Consider the following 17,589-nt stretch of genomic DNA (forward strand, 5'->3'; position numbering starts at 1 on the left):
GAAAAATAAAATTGGAAAATTAAAAACAAACTTCAAAGTTTACTGTTTAATTGAAACAATAAAAACAATTTTTAATTTACTACAAATTACTCATTTTTTTTTCTTATTTATTATTAGGTACTTTTAAACACTTTAAAGCAATTTTTATATTTTTAGGTCCTTTAAAAACAAATCAAAACATAAATCTTAATGCGTGTGTAACGATATAATATTAGAAAACTAAACTTGGACAAATTTACAAAGTGATTCAAAATTTAATCTGTTTCTACCTTTACCACCACAAGTAGCCATAAATGCAACTGAAAGCTTATTGCTACACATGTACTTTTGAACTACCAAAAAAAAAAAAACACAACACAATGTGTACTGATGCGAAACTAACGTAGCAGCATCGGCAGAAAGTTTTCCGGTTTCCTTCATCTCAGTCATGGCCTGCATGCGGCACTTTATCAGCTCGGTGGGGCAAACGACCAGCGATGAAAATATTGAAGCTATGCTGCCAGCGCAGGCGTTGCTGAAATTGCTGGAAAAAATTATTTGTATGTTTTTTAATGCTCTTGGATTGTTTGAAGTACGTTGCTAAGATTTTAGCATTTGAAAATTTTAATGATTATTACTCAAAGTATATTAAAAAACATAGCATATCTACCTAAGACAATTTTATAAATCATGGGGTGTTAATTAATGTATTTACAACAACACGCTTTATAAGGTAGTACAAAAATAAAGAGGGCGTATTATTTTTAATATATTAATGTATAGTTTTAGTGTAGGTTAATTATAACGTAAGTAAACTTAAACGATTTTAAATGTTACTAATTGTTTTTGTCTTTTATTACTCTTTTGATTACTTTATAACTATTTGGTTACTAAACAAGTTTGTAAAATCTTATCTCTTATTAGCTTTGTACTCTATTGATGAGAACTTCTTGAAATATATTAAGTTTTACTAAATTTGTGTGTCTTGTATATCTTATTGTATAAAAATACTATAAAAAAGTAAATGTACACCAAATATAGAAACTTGTTTTAGCTTTTATAAACTAATTACCACTTGTAGGCCAAAATAAAACTTATATAACAAAAATATTCAACTAATTGTAAGAAATATTACCTGAGATTTTCAACTTTGCTACCACTCAGCCTTGCCATGAACTTTTGCGACTCGGCCAGGGCCAAAAACAGAACCGCGTTCTCAGATACGTTGCACAGGAGGGCAGGAGCCGAACCTTTGTAAAGTCCCAAGACTCCCTCTTGCCTTATTGTCTTCTTGAAGCAGTCCCACGTTCCTTTGTACATGGACGGGAACGTTTGCATTTTCACTTTTATGGTGTCCAAAGGCTGGCCGCAGTACACGCAGGCAACTCCGCCTTGAAAACAGAAGCTTTAACAATTTTAAAGTTTAGTATGCATGAAGGTTTTGTTTTTTGTGCAAAAATTTAAGCCATAGCTTTTAAAATAAAAGTAGTGTTTGCAATAAAAAATCATTTAGTTTTTACAGTTTTATTTTTAGGTTATAAATTTCAAGCAACTTAGTGGGTTTTTTGATTGGAGTTAAAGTAAATTAAGTATAAAAACCATTCAGTATATTTTAAAAATTGTTCATAATAACTAAATAGAATTTTTAAAGCAAATAAACAACCAATTAAGTTTTGAAACTGTTAGTGTTGCTATAATAAAAGTATAAAATTTAAACCTGCTGCACCAGAGGTAAACTCAGTCAGAAAGTCTTTAATGTTCAAAACCATGTCAAATTTATTTGTTTCTGTTCAAATTATTTTAATTTTTTAAAACTAGTAAAACTTGTTACTAATAAGTATTTTGGTTGATAAAATTTCTAATGGAATCAATTGAGTAAATTTTAAAATTATCTTATACTTAGAATTGTTTGTACTTTTTCTTATACTATTAAAATGCTGTAGCTTTTGTAATTTTAGAAAAAGGCTTAGTTTTCTAACAAATAAATATCTAACTTAAAGTTTTGGTCTTTAAAATCTTACTCTTTTTTAAATTTAAATCTAATATGTGAGAATTTTAAAACTATTGAATGATTACTTATTTAAAATCACTATTTTAGAAAAAAAAAATATACTTTTAGTGATATTTTCAACTTATAAAAAGTATGGAAGTTAAAAAAAAGTGGTGTATACTTTTTTGTTGAAAACTTTAAAGAAGTTTAAAAATATAAAAAAATTTTTTTTTTTGTTAAGGATCCATGTTTTTAACAAGTTGATTTTATTTTATAGAGTTTTTACTAAGCTTCTAGTTGTTTTTTACGATTTCAAAAAATTCAAATTGATTTTTGAGGTATGACAGGTCAAAGTCAAGCCGCATAATAGGTTCCTTATGGGGAGGGAAAACTAAAACAGCAAAAAAAAACTATTTTGTTTAAAATCTATCTCCTCCTACATTTTTCAAGCAATCTTCTTCAAACTTTTACAGTCTAATCTTTATACATTAACAAAAAAACGTAATATTATACTTTTCAAAATTTTGAGTAAAAAAACTTTTTTTATTTTATTTTTGTGATAAGATTTTTGTTTCTTTAATTTACTAAAATTCATAAGTAAAGTTCTTTCTTGTAATGTAAGGAATATTTCCTGAAAATTTAAAAAAACATTGCTTGAAAAATGAAGTAGATAGGTTTTTAGTGATTTTTTACATTTTTGAGAAAACTGACCCCAAAAAATTTGCGGTCCATACATTTGTATCAGAAACTTTTTACAAAAAATAAAATATGTCAAAATGTAAATGATATTTTTGAATTCTATAAAAACGGGCTTGTAATTTGTACTTGAAGGTTTCAAATAAAAGCCAAAGCTATTTTTTTGTAAAAAATGTGTTGGATATTTTAATTGACTAACTTTTATTTACCACATAAAGTACTCACTTGAATGCATATATATTAACTTAAATGTTAACTTCAACTCAAATTAAACAGTTTAATATTAACTCAAATCATGATAAACATTAACTTGAGATTTAAAACACAAACCACAATACAAGAACCTAAGAATAGTGAAGAACTAGCCTTAAAAATGAATTCATTTTAAACATACATTCCAAAATTAATAAAATCATGTTCTTGAACAAAATTGGTTCTATAAAATAACAAAATGTTGTAACTGGATTAACTAAATCTCATTCTAGATTTACAAAAAATCTGAACTGAGATTAAAAAAAAAATCAAAACTGTCCGGAGTCATCCCAATTAAAAAAAAATTAAAATATCCTGAGTTATCCTAAAACTTTCTAGAATTTCAAAATATCCTGAGTACCACGAGTGTGTGACAACCCTGTTATTATCATAAATCTAAAAGTAATCATTATTTTTTATATAATTTTGATTAAACTTACAACTTTAAAGTAAATTAATAAAACTAAATCTATAAATAAAAATTTTCTGGAGTAACTAAATAGTTTCAGGTATTTGGTTAAACTATGTATTAGAAAAATAGAAAACTATGCATTTTAATGATGTTTGAAAAATTGAAACAGTTGAATTTTTTAAATACAATATAATAACTTCTGATAGAGGAAAAGTTGATTACCATTGTTGTTTATTGAGATTTTATAAACATATAGAATTTATTGTTTAAAACAGTTATAAGATGGTTTTACTATTATTAGTCATAAATAGAGTCTGTTTTGCTCTTTGACACTAAAAAAACAGATGTTTTAAAAAACTAGTTTGCTGAAAAAGAAAGAAATATATTATTCTACAGTTTTTAATTTGCAAAAAAATTAAAATTAATTTATGTTTTGACTGTTGCTTGTTTGATCTGTATTCATAATAAATTTATTTTAAATATTGCCATGGATGGAAGTAAACCTTTTTTTTTTTCAAAAAAACAGTCTTATTTTTTACAACAATAACTAAGCTACCATTTGTTTAATACCAATATTCAAAACTAAAATTAACTTTAGAGATAAACTAGATCAAATTTGGAAAGTTTAATTGATTTTTAAGGGCATAGGGGAGAAATTTCCACTTTTTTCACAATTTGATCTCATTTTATAGTTTTAACTAAACTATGAGAAGCTTTTAACAGATTTAAAAATTCAAAATAATTTTTGAGATACAGAAGGTCAAAGTCGGAGGCAACATTAGGTTCCTTATGGGAAGCACAAACTAAGACCTCAAAAAAAGACTATTTTACTAAAAATCTATCTTCCCCTACGTTTTTTGAGATAAATACCTTAAACTTTCAGAAAATGTTCTTTGGAACATTTGAAAAAATTCTCTCGCAAGGAATTTTAAAAAAATTGAAAAACAAAAATTTGTATATAAAATAAATAAAAAAAAACACTTTTATTGATTTTTTGTCATATATATTTTTTTAACTTTGTTCAGACAGATTTTTTTAAATATTCTAATGAACATTTCCTGAAAGTTTGAGGTATTAATCTTTAAAAAAAAGGAGAGAGATTTGTAGTGATTTCTAGTTATTTGCCGTTTTAGTTTGCATCTCCCAAAAAGAACCTACTGTAATCTCAGACTTTGATCTGCTATATCTCAAAAAATATTTTAAGTTTTAAAATCTGTAAAAAGCAACTTGTAGCTTTGTTAAAACTCAATAAAATAAGACTAAATAGTGAAGGGTGATTTACTTCCCCTATGCATTTAATGGAAAATCAAACTAAAAAACCCAACTAGACTACTTCACTAAAAATCTTTTTCCTTCAGTTTTTGAGCAATCATTTAAAATTTGACAAGTCTAATCTTTAATAAATCATGAACTACTTGTAGGAAAAATATTTTTTAACTTCACCAAAACCATAGTTTTTATAAACTGGTCATAAATTTTTGAACAATTTATTTTATATTAGTTGTTTGTAATTTTTATAAAAATCACTTAAAATATTGAAACAAATTGCTTAAAAACTGTAGAAAAACTTAGATTTTTAAAATAGATGAAAGAAAACTGATAATGAAAAGTTTTTTTTTCCATATGTATCTATAGTAGAGATGAGCAAAATACAGCCACTACTGACAGGATCTAGCTTACCAATGTTTACAAGGTTTAAGTGGAATTCGAAACACATAAGATAAAACTAACTGAGGCTTAATTTTAAAACTACACTACTTATTATGGGAATTGAAATGGAAAATAAAAGTCTTAGGTACAATTTACAGAAGATTTGAAACAGTGTAAAAAAGAAGTCACATAGAACTAGTATTTTACTAAAATGAACAATAGATTGTAAGACAAATTTTTGTTTATTAAGTGAAACTGAGAAATTTTGTCCCTTAAAAGACTAAACCTTTACACATCTGGTCTGCTAACTTTAAAATATTGCCCACCTCTAAACTATAAGGATTTTTTTTAAATTTTTAGTTCTATAAAAAGTTAAGCTTTTAAGTATGAGCTAATGTTAGTTTTTGTAAAAAATAGATTTAGACCTCTCAAAAGTTTTAATGTTTACTTGCCTAATTATAAGGAAATACAGTAAATATTTATATAGTATATTTAAAATAACTTTGTGATTTTTAAGTTTCATTGTTATAGTGATAATAACATCTTTTTTCTTCTTGTTTATTATTAAGATTTTGCTGTATTTCAAAAGTTGCTAAAAAGCCAGCCTTGGTGACTAAAAACTAGCCTTAGTTTTAAAGTAAAATTTTTAAGCCATGTTTTGATAAACAAGCTAAATTTGAGGTTTCGTTTAAGGTGCCTAAAATCAAAGTTTTCTTGGAGTTGTGATGTCTAAATTGAGACACCTTTTGGGTTTAAGTACTCTAACAATGGTTTATTGTATAGTTTTTTTGTTAGGAGGTCAACACTTTCATTATGTATATCTGCTTGGGATGGTGCTGCTGACTGTTACTTGAAAGCAAATACCTGTATAAAAAATAAAATGTGAGACAAGTTTGCCATGTGTCAGCTCTAACCATTTGTTTATAAAGGTTTTTCCGCTAAAATTGAACAAGATGCTTGATTTACAAGTATCTAACTTGATACAGAGTACTTAAATTGGAGCTGGTATTGACCACAGTAAATAAACACTTGATTCTTCAACTCATTCTAAAAACAAAAGAAATTCAAATACCTAACAGTTGATATTAAAAAAACAAGAACTGATCAAAACTCATTTAAGTAGTTTGACCCTAAGTTTTGGTCTAACCTTAAGATTTTTTTTAGATTAAATAAGAAGCTTTAAAAATTTTATGTTAAATCTTTATAATGTAAATTCTAAAATTCTACTGATTTTATGTTATGATGTTTTGATTTTTCTACCTGTTGTACAAAGAAACAAAAACTTTTGAAATTTAGTTTTTTAAAAATCAAAATCATTTTGGATCTAACAAAGTTTCTGACTACTTACACAATGATCAGAATTATACTGTCCAAAATAATTTTATTTTCATTGAAGTTCAATTGGCAAAAAAACATGTTTGTAATAAAACCAAGTTTCTCTGTCTTCAAACTGAAGAGGGCTAGAAGAAACTTGATGTCTGACAAGTATGAAAAAAAATAATCACCTACTTAAATATTTCCCATTCACAAATAACTATCACTAATACTAACCTTCAAAAATTTTAACTAGCTTTAAATCACAAATGCTTTATAAAGAACAAACAACTGTGAATTTTACGCGCTTTAGATCAAGTAATAATGTTGCAGCATTTTGGTAAAATTCTAAAAGCAAACATCAGTGACTTATTGATAATGTATTAGAAACTTACAACAATGACACCATTTTTAACTTCATATTTTGAAAAGATTGATCATAGCATTTGGGCATGTCATGTAGTGATTGAGCTCCTTAAAACTAACCCTATCAGACTATTAGTAGAAAAATGGATGTCTCATACTTTGGTTTAACTGGAATTAAATGCCGTATAGCTAATAAACAGGGTTGCAACTGATCAGGCTGTAAAAATTTCCTGACTTTTCCTGACTCAAATTCTTGATAAAAACCAATTCAAAAATACTAACCCAAGATTTGAAAGATTTTAATTTAATCCAATAATTCAAGTAGACCCTTCAAAAATGATTAATTACAAAAGATTCAATCATATAACTTCCATTACATCACTTGAACTTTCTGTGTATGATTGATATATTTGCAATAAACAGCTCTATCAGCAAAATACTTTTATTTTGTAATTTGATACAGTTCTAGTTTGTATGCATAGATATAGTCTTTAACTCTTTTTCTTGATGTAATAGTTTCTTATTTCATACTGTATTTAAGCAGAGCTTTGTTAATACTTAATCTAGTTTGACCTCAGTCAGTTCATTGTGCAATACAAATAATGGCTGCAACAACTTTCCAAGAGAAGATTTGGCAGGAAATTTTAATATTTCAAAATACAACTGGTCCAAACAATCTACCATTTGCTTGAAACTCTTGAACTTTAATTTGCATTCATTGGACAACTTACCAAAGTTCTTAATTGTTCAATGCTAGTATCACCTTCAGAGTTGGAACACATACTTTACTATGTTAAGGAGTAAAATTAAAAACAATTGTGACTGCTAATTTTTCAAGGCTATGCAGATTTAGGCATGACATATTTTTTACAAATGTACTTCCAATGGCCACTTTCAACTGCTTTTATAACAAACAATCTACATTTTATGTTGAATTTTAAGACTCTTTGTTCCTCAACTAGGTCTTTTTTCCTCAAATTTGCAAGCAAGTTGGTTGCAGCACAACCAAGATCAAGGGCATGTTTTAGGGAAGCTTGATCAATTAATTCAACCTTGAATAACTGGTTAAGCTGAAGCTCGTAACTATCACGTCTTTCATAATGATGCACAGCAATTTAATTACCAAGCACGAAATGTCCTCATGCAAAAAGGCAACAACAGGCTGGGTACTCTGGTACAATGTTAAAAAAGACTGCATAAGAGATATCACATAACTTAAGAAATTTTTGTGTATATATCACAGTCTCATAATGGAAGTGTTCTTGCCACAGATCATCAATACTAAAGAGCATTAAAAAAAACTGCTTGTTCAAGTAGGGTAGTTGCTCAATATGTTGTTAGAAAATTTTGCAATGTTACAAAGGATATTTTTTTAATTTATAACAGAGAAAGGCATTGGATATTAAATAATTTTGTAAATTTCTAGGAAAATTTTTCAATTTTAGTCTGACTTTAAAGTACTTTTAACTAATTTGTTACTATTTGAAGGCTTAAGAAAACAAGGATTTTTGTAAATTAAACTGACAAAATCTGACCTATTTTTTTAAATTTTGTCAAATCTCCTGACAATTCCTGACTTTTTTTCAAAAAACTTCATTTTTTTCTGACCTTTTCTGACTTTTGTCATTTTTTTAGTTTTTCCTGACTTTTCCTGAGTTCCTGATCGTGTGGCAACCCTGTTTATTTAAAATTTTAATTAAATTTAAGTTTAAGATTAATATAAATATTTTTTTAATTAAATTAAATAAAGAAATTAATACTTTTAAAAAAATGGTATGCACTCTATTTTAAACCCACTACTGCCAATGTTTACTATAGAAACCATAGCCTACCATGGGCACCACACCATCTCTTCCTAAAGATTTAAATTTTTAAGATCATGTACGTTCACATTTTTCTTGTTGCCCTCTTTACATGAACAGCTATAATCATTAAAATGTAAGGTAATTTAAAGAGTAACCACAGGTTTTTGAAGGAACAAGTTTTTAGGATTATTTTAGTATAAATTTGGCTATAAATTTTATTCTATACCGAAATTGAGATAACTATATCTATACAAAATTGAAAAAATACTTAACAATGACTCAAGAATACTAATATAGGTCAAAGTTTTGAGCTAATTGCAACTAAGTTTGCTTGAGCTCTGCATTTAGCTTTTTCTGCTTATAGATAATTTATAGATTAGGGACTTTTTTTAATTAGCAGAGCTAAGAACTTACAAGAAACTTATGAAGTATGTTACAAACAACGAGCATAAAGTTAATTTTATGGACAAATTTATAATTTTTTCAAAAAACATAAAACTTTAATGTCTATTATTTTCCTTATCTTAAAAGCTATCTAAAAATTTTTTTTTATCTTAGAGAACGAACCTTTGTCTTTAATTTAAGAAAAAAAAAATTTGGTTTGGGGTTTGAATTATTTCATGGGGTCCCTCTAAAAATAAAGGTTTTTTTTCGTTTTTTCTATTAAAATTGCTTTATAACCAAAAATATTTTTTTTTTTAATTTTTTTTTTCATTTCCCTTAGTTTGCATGTTATTTAAACTCTTAAATAGTTATTTTATAAATAATGTTAATATATTTTACGATTTGGCCCCAAAACAAAATGATGTATATTACACTGTCATTTGCCTTGGCCATTTCCTAGATAAAAAATTGATAAAAGGAAAAAAACAATTAATAAGAATGTAAATTACAACAAATTTCATTAAACTATAATAATTTAATTACATTTGTTGTAATTCACATTCTTATTAATTGTTTTTTTCCTTTTATCAATTTTTTATCTAGGAAATGGCCAAGGCAAATGACAGTGTAATATACATCATTTTGTTTTGGGGCCAAATCGTAAAAGATGTTAACATTATTTATAAAATAACTATTTAAGAGTTTAAATAACATGCAAACTAAGGGAAATGAAAAAAAAAAAAAAATATTTTTGGTTATAAAGCAATTTTAATAGAAAAAACAAAAAAAAAACCTTTATTTTTGGAGGGACCCCATGAAATAATTCAAACCCCAAACCAATTTTTTTTTTCTTAAATTAAAGACAAAGGTGCGTTCTCTAAGATAAAAAAAAAAAATTTTAAATAGCTTTTAAGATAAGGAAAATAATTGACATTAAAGTTATATGTTTTTTGAAAAATTTATAAATTTGCCTATAAAATTAACTTTATGCTCGTTTACAAACATTATTCTCTAATATATATTATATCTAATAAATACGAGCGTCATTCCATTTACGGTACAACTTTTACGGTTTTTACTAAAGTTCTTTAGCTTCAACGCTCATCCCCATCCTTATCGTTACTTCTACAATAATGTTTTATACCTCATCTTTTAGCTTAGAGTATCTAGTTTGTGAACTATCATTTTATTTTTATATTGGGTTGGTATAAATAGTGCTGTAGCCCATAGAAAAAGTGGTACATTATGGCTTTTTTTCAGTTTTTTTTGGAAAATCTAACGATAAACAAATAGTTTTGACTTGATATTTTTTTTATACATATAGAATAATATTCTGCTCATTCGTTATGTACGATTTTTTTTAAAACAAATTATTTTTAAAGAAATTTGTGATTTATGGTTTTCAGTATATTATGGTTTATCTCAATAAATATTGAACTAAAAGAAAAATGAATAAAAGATTCACATAGTACTAATTATTCTGCATTGTTAGCATGCACAGTTTTTATTTTAACGAAGTACTTTTTGAAATATTAAGCATTGAAATTTTCCTTTAATTGTAAGCTACTTAGTCTTTGAAGTAGCCGCGAAGTTATTCGAGCAGAACGTTTTCTGAATTTTTTTAAATCTTAGCCAAAAAAAAGTTTAGCAAATTAAGATATTGATTTATAATTAATATAATTAAAAAATTGCAGTCCATATGTTTCTACAGAAAACTTTTTACTCAAAATACTATACCTTTAAAATTAGTACAACATTACAACAACCCAACAAAAATATATTAACTTATAAATATCAAAGTGGACCCACCCTGTGTCTCATCTTTTGTAAAAAAAGTAACCTTTACCCTTGTTAATCCATGAACTAGTGTTTTATTTTAAGTTGTCAACAGAGCTAACATAGTTGTTCTTGATGATTTTCCTAACTATTTCAGTTTCCATTGTACTGTGGTTGTAACTAATTGATTGATTGTAAAAAGTTATTTAGCTAATTCAAAAAAAATCTTTTCAACAGTCATACAGTTACAAACACACAATCAACTATATTTTATAACCAATAGTAGAAAAACATTGTTTTTTTTTATAAAAAGTATTTTTTTACACAAAAAAATATTTCCAATATTAAATAAAATCGAAAATGTTCCTATGAATTCTGTTGAGTAATATGAGCAGCCATTTGTGCATGTAACTGTATTTTTACAGGCTACAGGATCTTTCAATCAAACTTGAAATAAAAAATGAATAAATTATTTTTAACATAAATACATTAAACTAAAATATGCTGTACAAACTTATATGTTAAAAAAACTATGTTGTCAACTAATGATATTTAGGTCACATGTAAGCAGTTTGAAAAATAATATTCAAAACATAAAGTTTCTACATCTGCAAATCAAAAACAAAAAAATATTTTTATCTACAACAAATAAAAGTTGTGATATAATGAGAATCACGATAAATAAAAAGAGCACAAATAATTGTTTTATTGAATGGTAAAATGTTGGTACTTTGTATGAATAAAAAAAATGAACAATAATTTGTTTTTAATCAGACTTGCTTTTTTTACAATCATACTGACTTACTTTTAGTTATAAAATACTGTTGATTGTGTGTTTGTAAGTGTATGACTGTTGAAAAAAGTTATTTTGAATTAGCAAACAACTTTTTACAACAAATCAAATAGTTACAACCACAGCACAATGGAAACTAAAATGGAAACTAGCTTCATCATTTGTTCCTTCTTTACCGTCTTGAAATTTAACTAACCAACAAAAATTAATATAAAACCTTTTGGTGGACGCATATCAGACACTTACTTAATTAAAGTTGCCACAATAAAAACCACTAAGTGTGGGAAAATCATGTGGCTAAAACAAAGTGTCTACTAGCGCTGAACAAAAAAAAATCAACAGTGTGAACACACCCACCCATGTGAACCAACTATTGATTATTTACAGCAAAACAGAGAAAAAAAAAACAAAAAAATCAAATACTTTTAAAAAACAAGTTTTATTTTGTTAATGAAATATAAACAACTGCTAATAGTTTAGAAAAAAATATATGTTTAAAAAAATATGTATTTTTCAGTGTTTTATTGAAAAATTTATTAAAAATAAAGTCTATTGAAAACTAATATTATAAATATAACTCTAAATACAAAAATACAATACTGAAACAAACCATGCTAAAACAAAATACTTATTTTTGAAATAAAGAATTGTAACTTAAAAAAAAAGCTAAAAAATATACAGTTTGACTTTAATCAGGTTTTATATACAAAATGAAACTTACATTCATTGTCCATGGCACTAGCTAAAAGCATTTACAACATAAAAAATCATGAAGTGAATGGATTCACTTGTATAGGCCATGCTAAAACAAACTAGCTAAATATTAAAACAAAAATAACTTCAGTCTAGAACCATAAAAAAAAATATCTTTAATTTTTAATTAAGAATTGTAACTAAAAAAATAAATAACTAGCTTTGTCAAAAATAAATAATTGTATTAGATATAAAATACAATTTTACATTCACAGTATACATAGAACAAGCAAAAAATATTCATTCATTGTGTCATAGCATGGTAATCACTAGAGAAAATTTGGCTTTATTTAAAGTGTAAAAAAATGCTGTACCTGGTCTTATATTGGTAGTTCTGTAAACTAGTAATTTGACTACATCCTTATGGTCTTATAACTTGTTCTTATATGAAAGAAAGTAATTTAGTTTCGACACAATATTTTTTTTTTAATTTTTTTTCAATATTTAAATTCAAAAGGTTTATTTCTGAGCTACATAGTCTTTCTGATTCTTTTTTTTTAATTCACAGTCAGATTTGTCAAAAGCTTCTCAATTACAGTTTTTTAATTTATTATGTAGACGGATCAAATTAAGGTTTGTTTTTTTATACTTTGGTATTTAGAGAACTTCTTTATCCATAAATTATGAAAAGTTGGTAGTTTTATGTTATTATCAGTAGAACATATTTTGTTTTAATGAAAACATGAATACACCTACTTTATTCTATGCTTCTATTCTCTCATTACAGTAATTATTTTTTTACAGGACCCAGTTGAAGTGTGTTGATTCGTTGACACACAGAAACATATGTTGGTAGAATAAAGGAAGCTTACTGTATAATTTGTTTTTATTAATTTTATGTTAATAAATTTTAGACTGTACATCATAACGATGTTTAGCTTTGTATATCTAATAACCTTAAAAAGAAATGCAAAACATGAGTCCTAAAACTTTTAAAACAATCAAATAAAAGTTCTACTAGTATAGCTTTAAGTTATGCTGTTTCTTAAAAGTTTAAAAATATAAAAAACTAAATAGATAAAAATTTGTGAGATAAGTTTATTTACCTTTGCAGTAGTCTATATATAAAGTGTCACTTAGTAGTAATGTGTCTCTTCGTGCTAAAGTGTCACAGAAAATGTCACTCTGTGCTAGTGTGTCACTCCGTGCCTAAGTGTCACTCTATGCTAAAGTGTCACTTTGTTTAAAATGACACTCCGTGCTAAAATGCTACCTGTGCAAAAGTGACACTGTGCTTATGCGTCACTCCGTGCTAAACAGTCTCTTTTTGCTAAGGTTCCCTTTGTGTTAAAGTGTCACTTAGTAGTAATGTGTCTCTTCGTGCTAAAGTGTCACAGAAAGTGTCACTCCGTGCCTAAGTGTCACTCTATGCTAAAGTGTCACTTTGTGTTAAAATGACACTCCGTGCTAAAATGCTACCTGTGCAAAAGTGACACTGTGCTTATGCGTCACTCAGTGCTAAACAGTCTCTTTTTGCTAAGGTTCCCTTTGTGTTAAAGTGTCACTTAGTAGTAATGTGTCTCTTCGTGCTAAAGTGTCACAGAAAATGTCACTCTGTGCTAGTGTGTCACTCCGTGCCTAAGTGTCACTCTATGCTAAAGTGTCACTTTGTGCTAAAGTTTCACTTTGTGCTTCTAAGTCATTCCGTACTAAAGTTACGCCCGTGCTTTCTGACCCGTTCCCACATCACCATTCATACTGACATAATATAAAATAAAATATTAAAGAAACGATTTGCTGATATGTTGATAAAAAATTGCATCAAATTATACATTAAATCAGTTTAATAATCTGTAGCGCCACCTAAGAAAATTAGTTTCAAACAAATCATTTGCGTTTGTTTTGTACTTCAAAGACTAAATAGCTTACAGTTATTAAAAAAAGGAAAATTTCAATGCTTAATATTTCAAAAAGTACTTCGTTAAAATAAAAACTGTGCATGCTAACAATGCAGAATAATTAGTACTATGTGAATCTTTTATTCATTTTTCTTTTAGTTCAATATTTATTGAGATAAACCATAATATACTGAAAACCATAAATCACCAATTTCTTTAAAAATAATTTCTTTTATAAAAAATCGTACATAACGAATGAGCAGAATATTATTTTATATGTATAAAAAAAATATCAAGTCAAAACTGTTTGTTTATCGTTAGATTTTCCAAAAAAACTGAAAAAAAGCCATAATGTACCACTTTTTCTATGGGCTACAGCACCATTTATACCAACCCAATATAAAAATAAAATGATAGTTCACAAACTAGATACTCTAAGCTAAAAGATGAGGTATAAAACATTATTTTAGAAGTAACGATAAGGATGGGGATGAGCGTCAAAGCTAAAGAACTTTAGTAAAAACCGTAAAAGTTGTACCGTAAATGGAATGACGCTCGTCTAATAAATACTTAAATTCAAAACATAAAAATTTTGTGGCAAAACATTTCAATGACATCTAGTTTATAAAATCTTAAGAAGCTAATTAACTAATTTAGTTTCTACGGAACATACTTTTCATACCGGAAAATATATTTTTAATTAGTTCTGACACATTTTTATATCTCTTTTTTAAAGCAAATACGTTACAAATAATGTGAAAAATTGTTTAAAAATATAAAAAAACTACATTACATACAACCACTAGATTTAAAAACTAATTTAGAACTAATTACATTTAGATAGTGTCTTCTTTAAACTAAATTAAGAAACCTTATTAAAAAAGTGGAATGACATCGGTCATCAAGTTTCACTTATAAGTTATAAGTATTTCTTAAATTTATGCTCTTTAAGCGTGTTCTAAGACTTATCACAAAAGAAAAAAAAGTGAATATCCTAAAGTCTGTCTTTAGTATAAAGTTATAGTATGTAAAACTTTCAGTTGATCAAAGTTAGCGAAAAATATTACAAAAAACTACATATAACTATTATTTAAGACTTTGTCTTTAGTATTTCTCCTAGATAAAACTTAAATAAAATTAAAAAAACATAGTTTTATTCATTAGAAGTTTTTAAAAATACTTTCTAAACAGCTTTATCAAACTAGTGAAATTTAGCATTCATGTTTAAGCTTTCTGAATAATTAATAACTTTGATAAACAGACTAACTTTAATATAAAATCAAAGATCCTAAAATTGTTAAAATAAAAAACAGCTTTTATATATACAAAAAAAAATAGTGAAACTATCTCATATAATTAAACTAACTATATCATTTTATAGATAAGTGATACAGAAACACTTAAATATGCATACAAAAATCTTCACAATAAAAAAAATATTGGATATTTACAACGTTTGTTTTAAAAGTTATTGAAATCTGGTTTAAATATACAAGTTTCCCGTATTATTAAATAATTAAAGTTGTATGATACAGAAATACTTAAATATTTAAACAAAACATCATCATATGCTTATAATTTTAATACTTACAATTTGTTTCAAGTTAGTAAAATAATGTTTAAATATTTAAATTTTCTGTATCATTTTATAAATTTATGATACAGAAATACTTAAATATGTAAACAAAACATCATAACAGTCTAAAAACTCCAAACTTTTATATATCCATTTTTTTCATTGTAAGTAAAATAATGTTCACATTTTAAAGTTTTCTGTATCATTTTATAAATTTGTGTTACAGAAACTTTAAATATGCAAACAAAACATCATAATAATACAAAAACATCAAATTTAAAAATCTTTTTCCAGATGTAGTAAAATTTGGTTTACATATTTAAGTTTTCTGTACCATTTAACAAATATATGGCGCAGAAAAACCTAAATATGTAAGCAAAATGTCATGTTTTTTGCTCAATAAAGTAAACTTGCAATAGCCTATAACGAAACTTATTTAGTTCATTCAGTTTAGTAATCAGTATAGTATTCAGTTTAGTAACATCAAGTTTAGTAGTAGTAATTTTATTAATTTTTAATTAAGACTTCACAAAAAACACTATGCAGTTGACCTAAAATTTTTTTAATAGTCTAAAGATACTAAAATCACATTGTACCTGTAGTTCCTGTTTATAAACGATGAATGTGAGAGAACTGGTAGTAAAAAGTTTAACTTACAGAGCATGTGAAAATTTAATTGAACTAAATATGAACTTTCATTAATAGTCCAAATCTGAGAGAAAGAGAAAGTTTTTTTTTATATTAAAAATCTGCGAATTAATTGTGAAATACAAATTAAAAGCGTGAGGACAAAAAAAAGTATTTTTAATCGTCTTAATAAAAAAAAAACTTGTTTCTTTGAATAGGTAGTGCGTAGTACGCATGTTTATTCAATCACTTTGTCCCTACGAAAATTTGAAGGATTAAATAATGAAAATTAATATATCATCGTTCATTTTGTTATACTGATGCTAAATTAACTGAGCTTCAACACGGATACTTTTATAAAAGTATTGTACGTTTAATTAAAAGTTGTTACTTATTTAAGCCTCTGTAAAAGATTTTGTATCAAATATTACTTAACTGTGAAGATATACTAAATGTTTAAACTCTGTGTCTCTGTTTTATTGTTCTTGCTTTTTCAGCGTCCTTTACTGTGATGAACTTGTACTGTGATTATTTATTTACAATTTTTATTAATAAACACAATGTGCTTTTTTTATCTAGTTGTAGTTCCAACAAAAGCGTTAACAGTAGTTGTTATTTTCATTAAAGAAGTTTTTTTTTTAGTTTTCATTAAATTAAACTGCTTAAAACTTGTTTTTTCTATCAAACAATTACTTTAATACCCACTCTTGTTTAATTGAATAAATGTTAAGTTTTAATAACAAGTAAGTTAGGTTTTCCTATAGAACTTTATAGCAAAAATAGCTTCAAGTGTAAATATTTTTGAAGTAAAAACAAAAGCGCTACTGATAACTAAATACAACTATTGATTTAAATCACCTTTTTACGAATTTTTTTTTGGTTAAATTAAAAATTAGTATGTTCGAATATTGTCAGACAGCTAGTATTTTAAAACTTACTGATTCACTATTTGTTACCTAAAGCTACCTTTTTCAAAAGTCTTGTAAAAATATCAAGTTGGTACTTTTGAAAATCTGAAAAACTGAAAGTGATTTAATTAAAAAAAAGAATATTTTAATTATAAGTCTGTTTCTTGATTTTGAATACTAAATGCTGCCACAAGTGTATATTCGTTATTATCTTGCCAATATCCCATTGCCTAACATGTATATGTACTAAAGAAAAAATGAAGCTTGTTAAAATTACAGTTTCTTCAACTGTGTTAAATTATTGAGTTAAACCCAGGTAAAAAGTGCGAACATATAAGGTGCTGGTGTTAAAAACACTGGCAGGTGAACACTTTAAAACTAATGATCAAAATTTGTTGTACGCACAACTCTTTACATAAAGCTTACTTGTAACTGTACTTGAAATATTTTTTTTTTTTACAGTTGCCACT

The 17,589-nt window shown here is 26.1% G+C and overlaps 1 protein-coding gene across 1 annotated transcript; it reads right to left on the reverse strand.

Moving 5' to 3' along the window:
* Positions 1–382: 382 nt before the first annotated feature.
* Positions 383–1,760, reverse strand: LOC145846542 (mitochondrial ornithine transporter 2-like; the record flags this gene model as incomplete). The annotated part of the gene is made up of 3 exons (XM_082953263.1): positions 1,697–1,760; positions 1,115–1,370; positions 383–523 (listed from the first exon to the last, which is right to left on the reverse strand). Coding segments are annotated over exons 1-3 (449 nt in total), but the record flags the coding sequence as incomplete, so codon positions are not given.
* Between the last annotated feature and the right edge of the window lie 15,829 nt (positions 1,761–17,589).

This window comes from Thalia democratica, unplaced genomic scaffold, assembly GCF_965202585.1.
Source record: "Thalia democratica unplaced genomic scaffold, ktThaDemo2.hap1.1 HAP1_SCAFFOLD_496, whole genome shotgun sequence".
Classification (NCBI taxonomy): Eukaryota; Metazoa; Chordata; class Thaliacea; order Salpida; family Salpidae; genus Thalia; species Thalia democratica.